Raw genomic sequence first — 15284 nt, forward strand, 5'->3', positions numbered from 1 at the left:
ACTGAGGGGGATCTGCTCTCCTTGATGAGATTTATAACCTCCATCCACACCCCACCCCACTTCTCTGAGATAATTTTTATCAAGGGGCACAATAATGAAATAACCAGAACTGGGGGCACAATTTACCTTGTGACACCATTCATTGTCAGTATTGAGGATAATCCTTTTTTATTCCCTAAACAGGCAACTTATCTCAGGAGCATTTCAAAATGCGATAAAAAACAACACGAACAACATATTACTTAATTTTCTTTTTCAACATCTCAAGACAATGTTGACAATTAATACTAATAGTTCTATTGCATTTTTTGCTGAAAAAAGTAAGATTAATACATGCCTACTTTCTACATTTTCTGAATGTCCAGCCCCATGGGCGGACGTGTTGGCTTTAGGTCAAACTGACAAAACGAGCACAGAAAATTTGAACCAAGTGATGTGACCCCATACTCCAAACAACCTCAACTATGTTAATGATAACAGTATTGGATGAAAAATTCTTCCTCATGCTTCCTCAGATTCCCAGTGAAATGCTCTCTGACAGCAAATGCAATGAGTTTGCTTCCTTCTTTTCTGAGAAGATCAATAATATCAGAAAGGCGATTAGCGCATCCTCAAGTTATGCAGAGGTCAGACAGATTCGACCGCAATATCAAAAAGAAGTTACTATGTGTGTTTTTAAAGCAATTGATAGCAAAAGTTTGGAAGAAATAGTACAGCACCTAAAATCGTCAACCTGCTATCTTGACACACTTCCCACATCTTTTTTCAAAAGTGTGTTAAACCTGTTTAGAAGCAGATCTCTTAAGTGGTGAACGCCACACTTCTTTCTGGGACTTTACCAAACTCCCTGAAAACTGCAGTTGTTAAACCCATTCTGAAAAAGAGCAATCTTGATAACACCATATTGAGTAACTATAGACCAATATAAAATCTTCCTTTTATAGGCAAGATTATTGAAATCCAGCTCCTGTGAGAGGTCTCCGGCCGCTGCCACAACGCCAGGGCCCAAACCCTCCTCCATCTGCTCTAGGTGAACCAAAAACAACTGATAGCAGCTCTCAGTGATATGTGTTGGGTCCCCTCTTTGATAGCAGCAACATTCACAAACGTTTACAGAACAAGCAGGAACCCAGTGTGCCTGTAACTTTCTCTATTTCTGTATTATCAGGAGATAGAAAGTCAAAGGCCTTCTCAATTTTTTATATTAAATTTATATTTTAATATTAGGCAGACTCCTGCTGATCAGTGTAAATGTAACAAAACCTCAGTCCAAACATGCATTAAAATAGCCTTTCAAACCAATTTCAAATGTTTTATTGAAAGTATAATCTATTAAATGCAATTAATCTTCCCAAAGTTTTTATTCAGATAACTACAGGTGTACCTACAGATCATTTTCTCACTGAGCGGTAAACTTTGAGACTGAAACTTACAATAATACAACAGAATACAGGCACACACAGGCACACACACAAAAACATTTATACACAAACTTATTGTCTAATAAATCACAATGGGTTTGCAAAGCATTGTTCTCTGTAAAGCAGAATGATTTGCATTATGAATTAAGCTAAAATACGCTAAAATCTTTAAGATAATTGATACATTTTTTATATAATTGATAAAATGAATAAGCAATTACATTATATATATTTGTGAATGCTATTTACTCAAAGGATTTCTTGATTTCTTCATCCTGAGTATCTGATTAATCAGAGTTTGATGTTGATTTCTGCTCTCTCATCTTCTGTAGAAGACTTCTGGATCTGATGTCATAAACAAGCACAGCAAAAGCAGCCACGCCCACCAGAGCAGAGAGAGCCAATCGGATCACCACTTCAGTAGAACCACAACAGTGGATGTAGTCTTGTAAAAGAAGAAATGAGCAACATAAAAAAATAGAAAAAATGATTCATTTACTCTGTAGAAAAAAGTATAATGCCGTTGACATACCTGAACATGTGTGACAGAGCTGACTAATGTCCAGATGTGTGGTCTGGTTGCTGATGGGATTGTTGAGTACACAGCTGTAGGTGTTGTTATCCTGATATTCCACCTCCAGAGGTAGAGAGAGACTGATGCTGAGATCAGACACACTGATGCTGGACAATAAACTGTTTCCTTTGTACCAGGAGAGAGTCACATGACCCACATTCACCACTGAACACACCAATGAACAATTCTGGTAGATTCTGAGAACAGAACAGTCTCTGCTGATGACAGGAACAGGCAGATGAGCTGGAAAATATTGGAGAATACATCTAAGAAAGTATTAAATAAACCAGTGTCATAAAATGCTGATTGTAATTCTCACAGAATTACAGTCATTTTATAATATTTTCAGTAATGGTGACATTGATTAATGTCAAAAGACACACACACACACACACACACATACTTATAATAGGTATATGTATGTAGGTCCTTCAGGGTGTCTTTGAGGGGTGAGGTGTCTAAAAGTTGCAACATCTAGCTACTTTAGTACCTCAAGGCTCAGTGCTTGGACCTCTTCTCCATCTACATGTCACCAGGAACTGTTATTCAGAGACATGGCTTTTCCTGATGACACTCAACTCTACCTCTATTTCGGCCAACCCTAGTGTTTCATCACAACTCCTTCCAGGAAAGCCAGGAACTCTGGAGTTGTGATTGATAATGAGGTGAATTTCATAGACCACATTGCTAGAACCGCCCAGTCCTGCAGATTTGCGTTGTACAACATCAGGAAAATTATGCCCTTCCTATCAAAGCATGCTACACAACTCCTGGTCCAAGCTCTTGTTCTAGCCAGATTGGACTATTGTAATACTTTCTTAACAAGCCAAAAAGAGCACGTCACACCACTGTTCATCAATTTGCACTAGCTTTCACACACCTTTACATTGACTGTTCCCTGCTGGTGGAATGACTTGCCTATCTCAGCTTGAGCAGCTGAGTAATTTTCAAGAATTGGCTAAAGACACATTTTTCGTCAACACTTGACCCATAATACTATCTTACTATCTATTTTTCTATTTATTTATTGATAAATAAGCACATATGCCTGATGAAGGTCAGTGGACCGAAGCGTTGCTTGTGCTTGTGACAATAAACTTCAATATTTAGCTAGTATTGATAGTGTGCGGGATTGCATCTTTTTATATTTTTATATTTATTTATTAAAAAAAAAAAAACTTCCTACATGTACTGTGTTAGATTAACTGGGATAGCACTTACATATTGTTGCTCTTTTGTTGGTTTGATTGCTTCTATCATCCTAATTTGTAAGTCGCTTTAGATAAAAGCATCTGCTAAATGATTACATGTAAATATATGATTTGGATTTACTTATGTTTTGCTATATTAGCTATATTACATTAGCTATATTAGTTATATAGCACAAAATGTCTAATATTAAAAGAGGGGTAAGTTGCCCCCTACCTGGGGTAAGAAGCCCCCCCTAGAAAAACTTGTATAAATGACTTTTGATATAATTCTTGTCAATATTTATATTTTAAGAGTGATTAACGTAAAACCCTAAATAAACTATTCTATGTAAAATTTTACTTTGACAATTTAGTTGAGTAACTGAGTAACCGATGACAGGCAAAGCAGAATCCCAGTACAAGAGATTCATATTACATAGTTCATTATCCATATTTTAATTAAATATATGTCATATTAGCAACACTATGAATCTTAATGTAAAGATTTGATTCAGTTAACCTGTAGGTTCTAATGAAAGCGAAGATGTCTGAAATGTACATATAATTCATGGAAACATTCAAATATAACCCCATTAATTACAATAAGTATTACATTTAAAATAATAACACAAGTAACAACATGCCACTTGGGTCCCTCTGTCAATTCTGGGGGGTCATCTTACCCCATTGTCAAATATGATCTTTTTACTTCACAAAAGAAAGTACGGCTTTCTAAACACAATAATGTATCCACGTATCCCTCATCAACAAACAGACACAATAAACCTTGATATTCAACATAATACACTGTCACAGATCACTGTTTTCCAGAAATACAAAATTAGATCAATTGACCTCAAAACTATTTCGACTGACTAAATCTCACAAATGTTGATATTCAGATGAAATTACCAATTTAAAAATAGCATAGTCATTCATCAAAAGTGCTGAGATGAGATTTTTTGCAATCTATGGTCAAGAGAAAAAATAATATATATTAAAGGTGTGAAAAGAAGGGTTCATTTTCACACAAGAATTGACCACCAATTGACCTTAACCCCACTGAAAGTCTATATAGTATATACACTCACCAGCCACAGGTACACCCGTTCAACTGCTTGTTAATGCAAATATTTAATCAGCCGATAACATGGCAACAGCTCAATGAATTTAGGCATGTAGACATGGTCAAGACGATCTGCTTAAGTTCAGACAGAGCATCAGAATGGGGGAGAAAGGTGATTTAAGTGACTTTAAAGGCGGCATGGTTGTTGGTGCCAGATGGGCACTAACAGCCTACTTGAGTATTGTTGCTGACCATGTCCATCCCTTTATGACCAGAGTGAACCCATCTAGTGATGTCTGATAATGCACTATGTCACAAAGCTCACATCATCTCAAACTGGTTTCTTGAACATGACAATGAGTTTACTATACTCAAATGGCCTCCACATTCACCAGATCTCAATCCAATAGAGCACCTTTGGGATGTGCTGGAACAGAAGATTCACATCATGGATGTGGGGTTGACAAATCTGCAGCAGCTGTGTGATACTATCAAAATTAGAGCCCGACTGATATATCGTTTTGCCGATATTATCGGCCGATATGAGCCTGACGCAGATATATCGGTATCGGCGAATATGCCGCCGATATGAAATTTTTTTTTTTTACAGAACATATAACGCAGATTAAATGCTTCTGAATGGTGTAATTACTTAGTTTGTCCAGCAGAGCGCGCTCCATTGCTTGCTACTGGCAACCCAGGTCAGTGTAGTGTAGAGATGCGCAGATGAGCTCAAACTTTACCCGAGTCCGCTGCTTCAAATTTTCCGCCCGCCACCCACCCTTGATCGTCACATTACAATGATTCTAATTCTTAGTTTTGCATGATATGATGAATGGATGGTTAATTTTTAACAGCAGATTCAGTGACGTTAGAGATTAGAGCTGGTCTGCGCATCATGGCACGCATCTACGGCGCATTAAAGCCTGTGTTACGGCCACCGGAGCTGATCGCGGCCACTCAGTCAATGCTGGTGTTTACACCGGCCGCGCCGCGGCCCAGAACTCATGCTTATTACATCTGTCACATCACATTGCGCGGCGCGACAAAATACAATAGAATTTCGCTAGTGTCCAGTGTAGAATAGAACCCATTATAATCAGTGATGTTGTCTACACTGGATGGAGTAAAGTGACGCCTTGATAAGAAGTCACAGCCAATAAGAGCGCTTGGTATTGTGTGACGTCAGTCAATGATCGCTCACTGAAGAGAAGGGAGCATCAAGTGTTCTGAGGCTGAACAAGAACGATAATTTTCCATAAGGTGGACATTTATTTCGTGAGTCATTGAAACAATGTAAGTGTACTTTGATATACTTTACTAGGAGATTCTTTATTTATGTTTGTCAAGTGACGGTATAATTGTATTAGTACATTATCGCTAGCTTGTTTACTCACTGGAGCAGCGATAGCAATTCGTGTGTACAAGTTCATCTGCTGTATGGCCTTCTTAACAAGTTTAATTCTTCAGTTCATATATTTAAGTGATGTTTATAGGTACTAAATTCATAGTATTGAATATTGTATATCGTGTGGACTGTTAATTACGTGCCATTATGCATATTTACCGTTCTACTTAATGACGCAGCAAAATATAATGACCTTTCACCTACTTCTATCTGTGAGCTTCATGTGCCACCTAGCGGCATTACACAGTACTACAATTATGTTTAATTGCAGTACATGTTAAATACTTGAAGAATATGATTATATACAGGGTTTGAAATTAACTTTTTCACTCACCAGCCAATTTGGCTACTAAATTTTTAAGTTACCGGCCATTCATTATTTCTACTAGCCAAAAAAATTAAACATATAACTAATGAAAAAAAGGCCGGAGGTAAGCCAACAGCTTGAGGCTGTCCACACTGGATCAGGGCTCTACGCTTACTTTATTGTTTCTTGCCTATTATGTCGATTTATTGTTATTACAGTCTACTGATTGTTATCTCTGTTTATTCCTTGTTAATTTCAGACCACATCTATATAAATGTCCACAACCTGTGCCTAAACAAGAAATGCCCTGTTGTCTGACTGTGCTGTCAATTGCTGTTAATTCTCAATCACTTATTAAAATCTGGAACTGAATCCTGCCTCCGCTGTCCTTACCGACACACCAGTGCGAACACAAACCCACTTGAAGTAGTGCATATTCAATTCTAAATAATCCTTTTCCACATGCCTCGTTCTATTCTATTTATGATGTGCTGACACAAAGTGCAGATGATTTTCAGTGGTCGCTTTGTCGCGTCCTGTTGCGGCGCAGACACGGTGTCAGCATAGTTTGTCAGGACAGTCATTAACGTAGCAGATTGAAAAGTTAGTATCTTTCTGCAGTCCAATAGACGGCAGTGCGGTGGTGGCTTGAGTCTGTTGAATGGTGATTTAACGCTACGTTGCCACCTACTTGGAGAGACTCAATGCTAAGTATATTTTTGATGAATAAATAAAAAACAGGTCAGTACATAGGGCATATATATATACTATCTGTGAATATTAAACTGCAAAAAGACTTATTTAAATACAAATCCTCATGTTTTGCATGTTCATTTGATTACCAGAAAATACACAACACAGAATTTGTGGGAAAATATTATTCATGATTATTATTTATTCATTTTAGATGTTTACATTTGGAAAAGCTGTGCTTCCTGCATAAACCTGCCCCTCTTGGTTTGTCAGGAGCTTGCTTGCCCTACACAGTTACCTTGTTTAATTTCTTAATTCAAGTTATATATATTTTGTTATATTTGTGTTATTTAAGTTATTTATAATAAGTGAAGTGAAGTTTACTGTTACGTGCACTGATGTCAGACTCATTTTGAATAATAAAGTTTATTGTTAAATTGTTAAATACCCTGTCTTCACTACATACGCCTATGTTTGTCACATCATTATAAGTGTTTGATCACCACATTTGAGTTATCATTGCAAAAATGTGTTTATTTATATATATATTCTGTTTATTTAGGCTATATACTGTATTGTATATACAGTACCAATCAAAAGTTTGGACACAAACATGGGAAGTGTGTCCAAACTTTTGACTATACTATACTATAATATAGTTGTCTGATAAAGCCAGAGGCAAAATGAATGATGGAAATAATAAAGAACAGAATTGTGTTTATGTGGATAAATGATAATATAAAGATAACTGAAACCTTAAAACTTCTTACCAGCCAGACTCCATAAGCACAAACCGAAAAAAAATAACATTTTCTTAGCACTCCAAACAGTTTCACAACAGAAATATTATAATAATCAGTTCGGGCACTTGTTGAATGTTTTGTAACAAAGCAAATGAAGCTGTTGGTCTGTAGTGATTGAAATGGTTTAGTGAAACTCTACAGTGAGTGTGAATAAACTCCTCCAGTAGCACCGCCCACACAGACAGATTTCAGTAATTATTTAAGTTTAAAAACAACTGACTTGTGTCCTTACATTTTAAGCATTTTACATTGTTTTATTTCTCAAAATGGAATTAGTCTGTTATTTCATTCCTTTTGGATCTTGACTGATGCATTGAAACATTTCTGAAATAAACAGGGGCTAAAGTTATTGTGGCAAAAAATGCCCAAATAATGAGTTCCTGAGGTTACTTTTGTAGACACAGCTGAGACTCGCGACAAAGAGATCACTTATGCCGACCCGACATTCTACAAAAGAAGCGCACATAAATCAGTAAGATTTTTTATTTCGGCTGTGTATTATTAAGATGATTTACAAACACGACAGCACCACAACAAGTATTTATAAATGCAATACATGTATTCCAGTGTCCCAGGTTTTATATTGAAAACGTGATATTTAAGAAATATCAAGATTGCTATTTTTTCCTTTATTATCAGCATGATTTTGATATGATTTTGATTTTACAACAGTAGTTATATATAAAATGTATAAAATAGTAGGTAGTATAAAGTTCCAAACAAAGCCACAGTAGAACCACAATAAATGCTACTCAACACAAACTCTATTTCATCAAACACTTTAAGGTCTGCCAAAATAAAAGCACTACGGTTTAACTGTCAAACGCAATCAGTCAATAAACATATATATTTTTTGAAGTTCACATTCTCTTCTTTTTGTAGCTCAAAGACCCGACATTCTACAAAAGAAGCGCACATAAATCAGTAAGATTTTTTATTTCGGCTGTGTATTATTAAGATGATTTACAAACACGACAGCACCACAACAAGTATTTATAAATGCAATACATGTATTCCAGTGTCCCAGGGTCACTGACCATCATTTAGCCTATAGAGGCGCAAATGGCACAAAAGGCATTTACACACAAAAGACAGATCCAGGGTGCGAATTACGGGGAGGGAGGGGTTTCTGACCCCCCTAAAGATGGCTTGATCCCCCCTGATGGACGTCAAAACAAGATGTAGGGGGGGGTATAGAAAGACGGCTAGCCTACGTGTAATATGGAGATTTACTTGTAAATATTAATACGCATAATATGGAGATTTACTTGTAAATATTTATATGCATTTCTATAGCCCTGGCTGATTTTAAAATATCATTTTGTCAAAAATGGGTCGTATTGACATTACCTGAGCGGTGAAGAATACGCTACAGTGCTCATTCAAAGACGTTCATTTATTGCTTGGACGGAGCAATAACACCTAAAATGCATGTGTAGATTCAGTCGAGTGATAAAGTTTACCCTCTTCAAATGAATGCTGTTGGAACTTTACGGAGCAAACTATTTGCTAAAATAACCATAGAATTGTGTTTATGTGGATAAATGATAATATAAAGATAACTGAAACCTTAAAACTTCTTACCAGCCAGACTCCATAAGCACAAACCGAAAAAAAATAACATTTTCTTAGCACTCCAAACAGTTTCACAACAGAAATATTATAATAATCAGTTCGGGCACTTGTTGAATGTTTTGTAACAAAGCAAATGAAGCTGTTGGTCTGTAGTGATTGAAATGGTTTAGTGAAACTCTACAGTGAGTGTGAATAAACTCCTCCAGTAGCACCGCCCACACAGACAGATTTCAGTAATTATTTAAGTTTAAAAACAACTGACTTGTGTCCTTACATTTTAAGCATTTTACATTGTTTTATTTCTCAAAATGGAATTAGTCTGTTATTTCATTCCTTTTGGATCTTGACTGATGCATTGAAACATTTCTGAAATAAACAGGGGCTAAAGTTATTGTGGCAAAAAATGCCCAAATAATGAGTTCCTGATTTTATATTGAAAACGTGATATTTAAGAAATATCAAGATTGCTATTTTTTCCTTTATTATCAGCATGATTTTGATATGATTTTGATTTTACAACAGTAGTTATATATAAAATGTATAAAATAGTAGGTAGTATAAAGTTCCAAACAAAGCCACAGTAGAACCACAATAAATGCTACTCAACACAAACTCTATTTCATCAAACACTTTAAGGTCTGCCAAAATAAAAGCACTACGGTTTAACTGTCAAACGCTATCAGTCAATAAACATATATATTTTTTGAAGTTCACATTCTCTTCTTTTTGTAGCTCAAACAGTGTCATTTTGAGCAGTCTATCCAGACTTTGAAGGGCGGTGCTACTGGAGGAGTTTATTCACATGCACTATAGAGTTTCACTAAACCACTACACTACAGACTGACAGCACATTTGATATTTTCAAGTGTCAGGATCTGATTATTATCACTGTGGTGAAGCTGTCTGGTGAACTGCTGAAGAAAATGTTTATTTTCATTTGTTTGGGCTTGTGGAGTCTGGCTGGTAAGTATTTTATAGTTCTGTTTATATTTTCATTTGTCCAAAAAACATAATTCTGTATTTACATCATTCATTTCACGTCTATTATTTTCAAGTTGTATCATACTAATACACTCAAATACTTTTGTGTTCATGCTGCTGTTCCTTTTAATGAGTATACATTGAAAGTGCAATGACTAAACGTATCAGAAAGTTATTTTTATTGAGTTAATGTTCTTGTTTGTTCTTCAGGTGTATATGCATTTCTATAGCCCTGGCTGATTTTAAAATATCATTTTGTCAAAAATGGGTCGTATTGACATTACCTGAGCGGTGAAGAATACGCTACAGTGCTCATTCAAAGACGTTCATTTATTGCTTGGACGGAGCAATAACACCTAAAATGCATGTGTAGATTCAGTCGAGTGATAACGTTTACCCTCTTCAAATTAATGCTGTTGAACTGAATTTACAGAGCATTTGCTAAAATAACCATTAACAGCAATACAGCGGTTCTGTCAGATGCGCGTGAAAGCTGCATGTGTTACTATAACAAAAAATGAAATCAAAAAAGTGAAATCAAAAGTGCTCTCTTTTGTAACGTTGCCATGTCCACGTATTAAAGGGGTGGTAGATTGTGATTTCACTTTTTTAACGTTAGTTAGTGTGTAATGTTGCTGTTTGAGCATAAAATACACTCAAATACTTTTGTGTTCATGCTGCTGTTCCTTTTAATGAGTATACATTGAAAGTGCAATGACTAAACGTATCAGAAAGTTATTTTTATTGAGTTAATGTTCTTGTTTGTTCTTCAGGTGTGTTTGGTGGTGATGAAGTGAAGTCAGTATCAGTGACGGAGGGAGATTCAGTCACTCTAAACACTAAATGAAATCAAAAAAGTGAAATCAAAAGTGCTCTCTTTTGCAACGTTGCCATGTCCACGTATTAAAGGGGTGGTAGATTGTGATTTCACTTTTTTAACGTTAGTTAGTGTGTAATGTTGCTGTTTGAGCATAAAGAAGAGAAAACTAGAGGTGCACGTAAAAATCTATTATGATTAGCGATTCTGTCTTCAAACGATTCTAATGGATTCACAAGTTTCAAAATCAGTGTTCTAAAGCAGCAGTTTTTAATACTGTTCCTCAAGTCCCCCTGCTCTGCACACACTCTGCATCTCTCTCTCTCTCTCTCTCTCATTCAGCTCACACCGATGATGGACTTTATAAAGTAACCAACAGCAGTAGAGTGACGCCGCTCAACACATTCAGCCTTACTGTCTATGGTGAGTGATAGAAGTAAAAGCAGTTCTTAGCCTGAATTTCCATCTTTTCCCTATTCTCCCTTCTTCCCTGTTCTTCCTTTTTCCATTTGTATAAACTCAGTTATCCCTGGAGTACAGGAGAAACATGGAGTTGGAGTTTCTCACTATTGTGTGCCTCCATTATCTTGGACAGTAGCCCAGAAAAGGTTGGCTAGAACTGCTTTTTTTCTTCAAATCTCAGGTTACATGATGTAATACATACTTCTATTGGATATTCACATCACCTCATAAAAAGGTAAAAAAGCTTATGTATTCTTTTTTAGACTGTGATTTTGTTTATAAAAACTTATAAACATTAAATAGTTGAAGGTGTTTGAATGAGGCATTTTGTCTGTTTCTTGCGCTTTCCCACAGCCGTGTGAGAGGACTCGCAAGAGAGAAAGAACAAGTTAGAATAATTGTTAATAATTCTAACAGTGTTAAAACACTTTTCAAGTTGACTTTTTCTACTATTAACGTCCAACAAAACTTTATTGTCTTTGCACACATATTTGCATTTGTTCCAGTTTATGCACGTCATCACAGGAGAATTCTGTCTACGTGCCCCCGGTCCGCGAATTCTGCCGAGGGTAGGGGTGTGCGATATGAAGATTTTTGATCGTGGACGATAAAAATGCCTCCATGATCTGCTTTTGAACAAATATCGTTGTATCGTGCTACAGCGCACATTTTATCAGCTGAAGTTCTGGCGCCACCGAATCAATATACTGTACAACGCGACATACATTAGTGTTAACTCAGCAGTAGAGTTACTCTTACGGGACACTGCACTTATTCACAATCACAAAAGTAAATTTTTTGCATCTGCTTTAAAGCCTTACTGGTTAAACTTTTCATTCGTGTGCTGTTCTGACGAGCGCTTTTTCTGAGCGCTTCTAAGCACGCGCACGAAAACGAAAAAGCCCGTCAAACAGTGCCTGATTACTGAACGAATTTGTTCCAGTTTATGCACGTCATCACAGGAGAATTCTGTCTGTCATTTTCTCTGAAAGTCATTATTTCCACCATTTAATGGTGTAATGACATTTTAGGCATTTTTGCAATTTTTTAAGGCATTTTTGCAATCAGTTTTGCACTGTCGTCTGTGTGTGATGAACTTTCACTCAACACATCAAATACTGACAAAAAAAAAATCACCCTTACTCTTAATTCGGTTTATTCTCTTTCTCCAGCTCGTCTGCCTGTTCCTGTCATCAGCAGTAACTCTTCGCAAAATTCATCATCATCATCATCATCATCAGGATCACTAGTGTCCAGATGTGTGCTGCTGTGTTCAGTGAATGTGGTGGGTCATGTGACTCTCTCCTGGTACAAAGGAAACAGTTTATTGTCCAGCATCAGTGTGTCTGATCTCAGCATCAGTCTCTCTCTACCTCTGGAGATTGAGTGTCTGGACGATTCTTACAGCTGTGTGCTCAACAATCCCATCAGCAACCAGACCACACATCTCAACAACACTCAACTCTGTCAACCATGTTCAGGTACGTCTGTGATGATATTTTGTGATTATTTACACATTCACTCGCACTAATGACTGTGTCCTTCAGATCTTCCAAAGTAAATTTTTTGCATCTGCTTTAAAGCCTTACTGGTTAAACTTTTCATTCGTGTGCTGTTCTGACGAGCGCTTTTTCTGAGCGCTTCTAAGCACGCGCACGAAAACGAAAAAGCCCGTCAAACAGTGCCTGATTACTGAACGAAGTTATGTTTTGTGCTAATACTGTCAAAACACACAAGGTTTATGTAAAGACTTAGTTGGTTATGTCTAAAATGAATGTAAACAACAGAGAAACGGATGCGTGTCTGTATATTAGATGCGAGCAGGTCTTAAAGGGACAGTAGCATGGGCGTCGCTAGGCCATTTTTAGGGGGGCTATAGTCTATATAAATATAAATATAGTCTATATTTATATATAAACTGTACACGAATTCGTGATCGCCTCAGTCCCCTTTAAATTTCATATGAAAACGGCGGCAGAGTCAGACTTCGATCGGCTCCCCGTCTTTCAGCGCATTCTTTTTCAATCCGCAGACCGCGGCGGCGCAGAGCGAGAAACAGAGGACAAGGTGTGTGTTTATCGATAGATTGTTATACACACATCTCAACAACACTCAACTCTGTCAACCATGTTCAGGTACGTCTGTGATGATATTTTGTGATTATTTACACATTCACTCGCACTAATGACTGTGTCCTTCAGATCTTCCAGACTCTGTATCTCTGATTGTGCTGATCACTGCTGCAGCTGCTACTGTATCTCTGTTGATTGTAGCTGTAACTGGGATCTTCTGCATCTGCAGGAAATGTAGCCAAAAAGGCAAGTATTACCTAGAGCTTATTTGTAAAAAATAAATGCATTATATACATGTGAAGAGTTCATTTGCAAAAACAGATAACTCGGGGAGCAATCGGTTCCCTATCTACTGTAGCCTTTTCGCTGCGTTCACCCCACACCACAGGTTTCCTCCAGTGAAAATGAAGCACATATGAACGCATATACTTTAGAAAACGATGTTGCCATTTTCATTGGTTAAAATGATTTTCCCCCTTAAAATGAAAATCCTGAAACCACCCCTGGACAGTAGGCTACATGCTGCCGACTGTAATTAAAGGGATAGTTCACCCTAAAATTTAATTTCTGTCATTATTTATTCACTCACATGTTGTCCCAAACCTATATCTAGTTTCTCCCTTGTGCTGAACAAAAAAGAAGATATTTTGAAGAATCTGGGTAACCAAACAGTTGCTGGTCCACATTGACTTTGATTGTAGGGGGGGAAAAATACTATGGAAGTCACTGTGGACCAGCAACTGTTCTACTTCTTCAAAATAGCGTTTATGTTTAGCAGAAGAAGGAAACTCATTCAGATTTAAAACAACTTTTGAGTGAGTAAATGAAGGTATAAAAATAAAACACTAGCCTATTTTAATTTTTGGGTTAATTATTCCTTTAATGTTAATAAAACGCCAAACACAAAGAGAAAAATCACTCCCTATTCTTGACTGAAAAACTTTAATACAGTTGCTTTAATAGGAATCAATGTATATAGTGTTTTATTTTTAGATTTGTTCATTCAATTTTTTGAATGCTCCTGCTAAATACACCTATTGTAGCTTACCTGAAAATAAAACAGTTTATTTTTTTATATATATATTATGTGTATTTGTAATGTGTATCTTTGTTCTCATTTTTTAATAACAAAGATAAAAGAATGACATAATGACAAAGATTTTTATCTTCACCCACTTTGGCCTAAATATCTGCCATACTCTTTTATATTTTGTTACCTTGAAAGGCTTTGTCTTTATAATAGGGAAATTAGTTTAGTTGTAATGCTCAGAAAACTTACAAAATAGAAAAACCAACATGACAAAGAATCGTGATAAATTGTGAATCGTGATATTTCTAAAAAGAAAACGTGATATTTTTGCCTTATCGCCCACCCCTAGCCGAGGGGGAACAAACCCATATACGACTCCCCATCCCCCCATCCCCCCCCTCCGTGATTGTGCCCTTGTAACGCCATTTCACCCCTGCCCCTCCGGAGGTCTGTGCACGCCACTTAACCGAGCACATGCCGCTGGGGTGAGGGGCGGGACGTTTAGACGCGCACTTGAGGCGGTTTAGCCAATCACAACACATTGGGCTAGCTAACCAATCAGAGCCCATTGCCTATTTCTGAGGGAGGGGCTTCATAAAAGCAGGAAATGATCAGCGCATTTCTCAGAGAAGGGGCAGAACGGTGTAGAATAAAGGTAAATTATGTGAAAAAGAATGCGTTTTTTTTTTTTAAACTAAGCATTAACACATGTTAGACTGCACCCCATAAACACAATCAAGCCTAGAAAAAAACCAGTGACTACCCCTTTAAAAACGTTGTACATTCTGTAATTCACATTCTTATTTGTCATAAAGAATGAAGAGTATCTATCATCCAGCAATTTTAATTTTGACTGCCAACTCTTTAAAATACATCAAAACAGCT

At 36.8% G+C, this 15284-nt stretch overlaps 1 protein-coding gene across 1 annotated transcript in view; it reads right to left on the bottom strand.

The window, feature by feature from the left end:
• Positions 1-1708: 1708 nt before the first annotated feature.
• LOC107712173 (uncharacterized) overlaps positions 1709-15284 on the bottom strand; it is a gene marked incomplete at its 5' end in the record, with an annotated part of 36838 nt that continues 23262 nt past the window's right edge. Inside the window, 2 exons of the mRNA XM_016517327.1 lie at positions 1709-1866; positions 1954-2238. Of these exons, the coding sequence (XP_016372813.1) occupies positions 1709-1866; positions 1954-2238 (443 nt within the window). The remainder of the gene's footprint in view (positions 1867-1953; positions 2239-15284) is intronic.

Source organism: Sinocyclocheilus rhinocerous, unplaced genomic scaffold (genome assembly GCF_001515625.1).
Source record: "Sinocyclocheilus rhinocerous isolate Xijiao unplaced genomic scaffold, SAMN03320098_v1.1 scaffold748, whole genome shotgun sequence".
NCBI lineage: Eukaryota > Metazoa > Chordata > Actinopteri > Cypriniformes > Cyprinidae > Sinocyclocheilus > Sinocyclocheilus rhinocerous.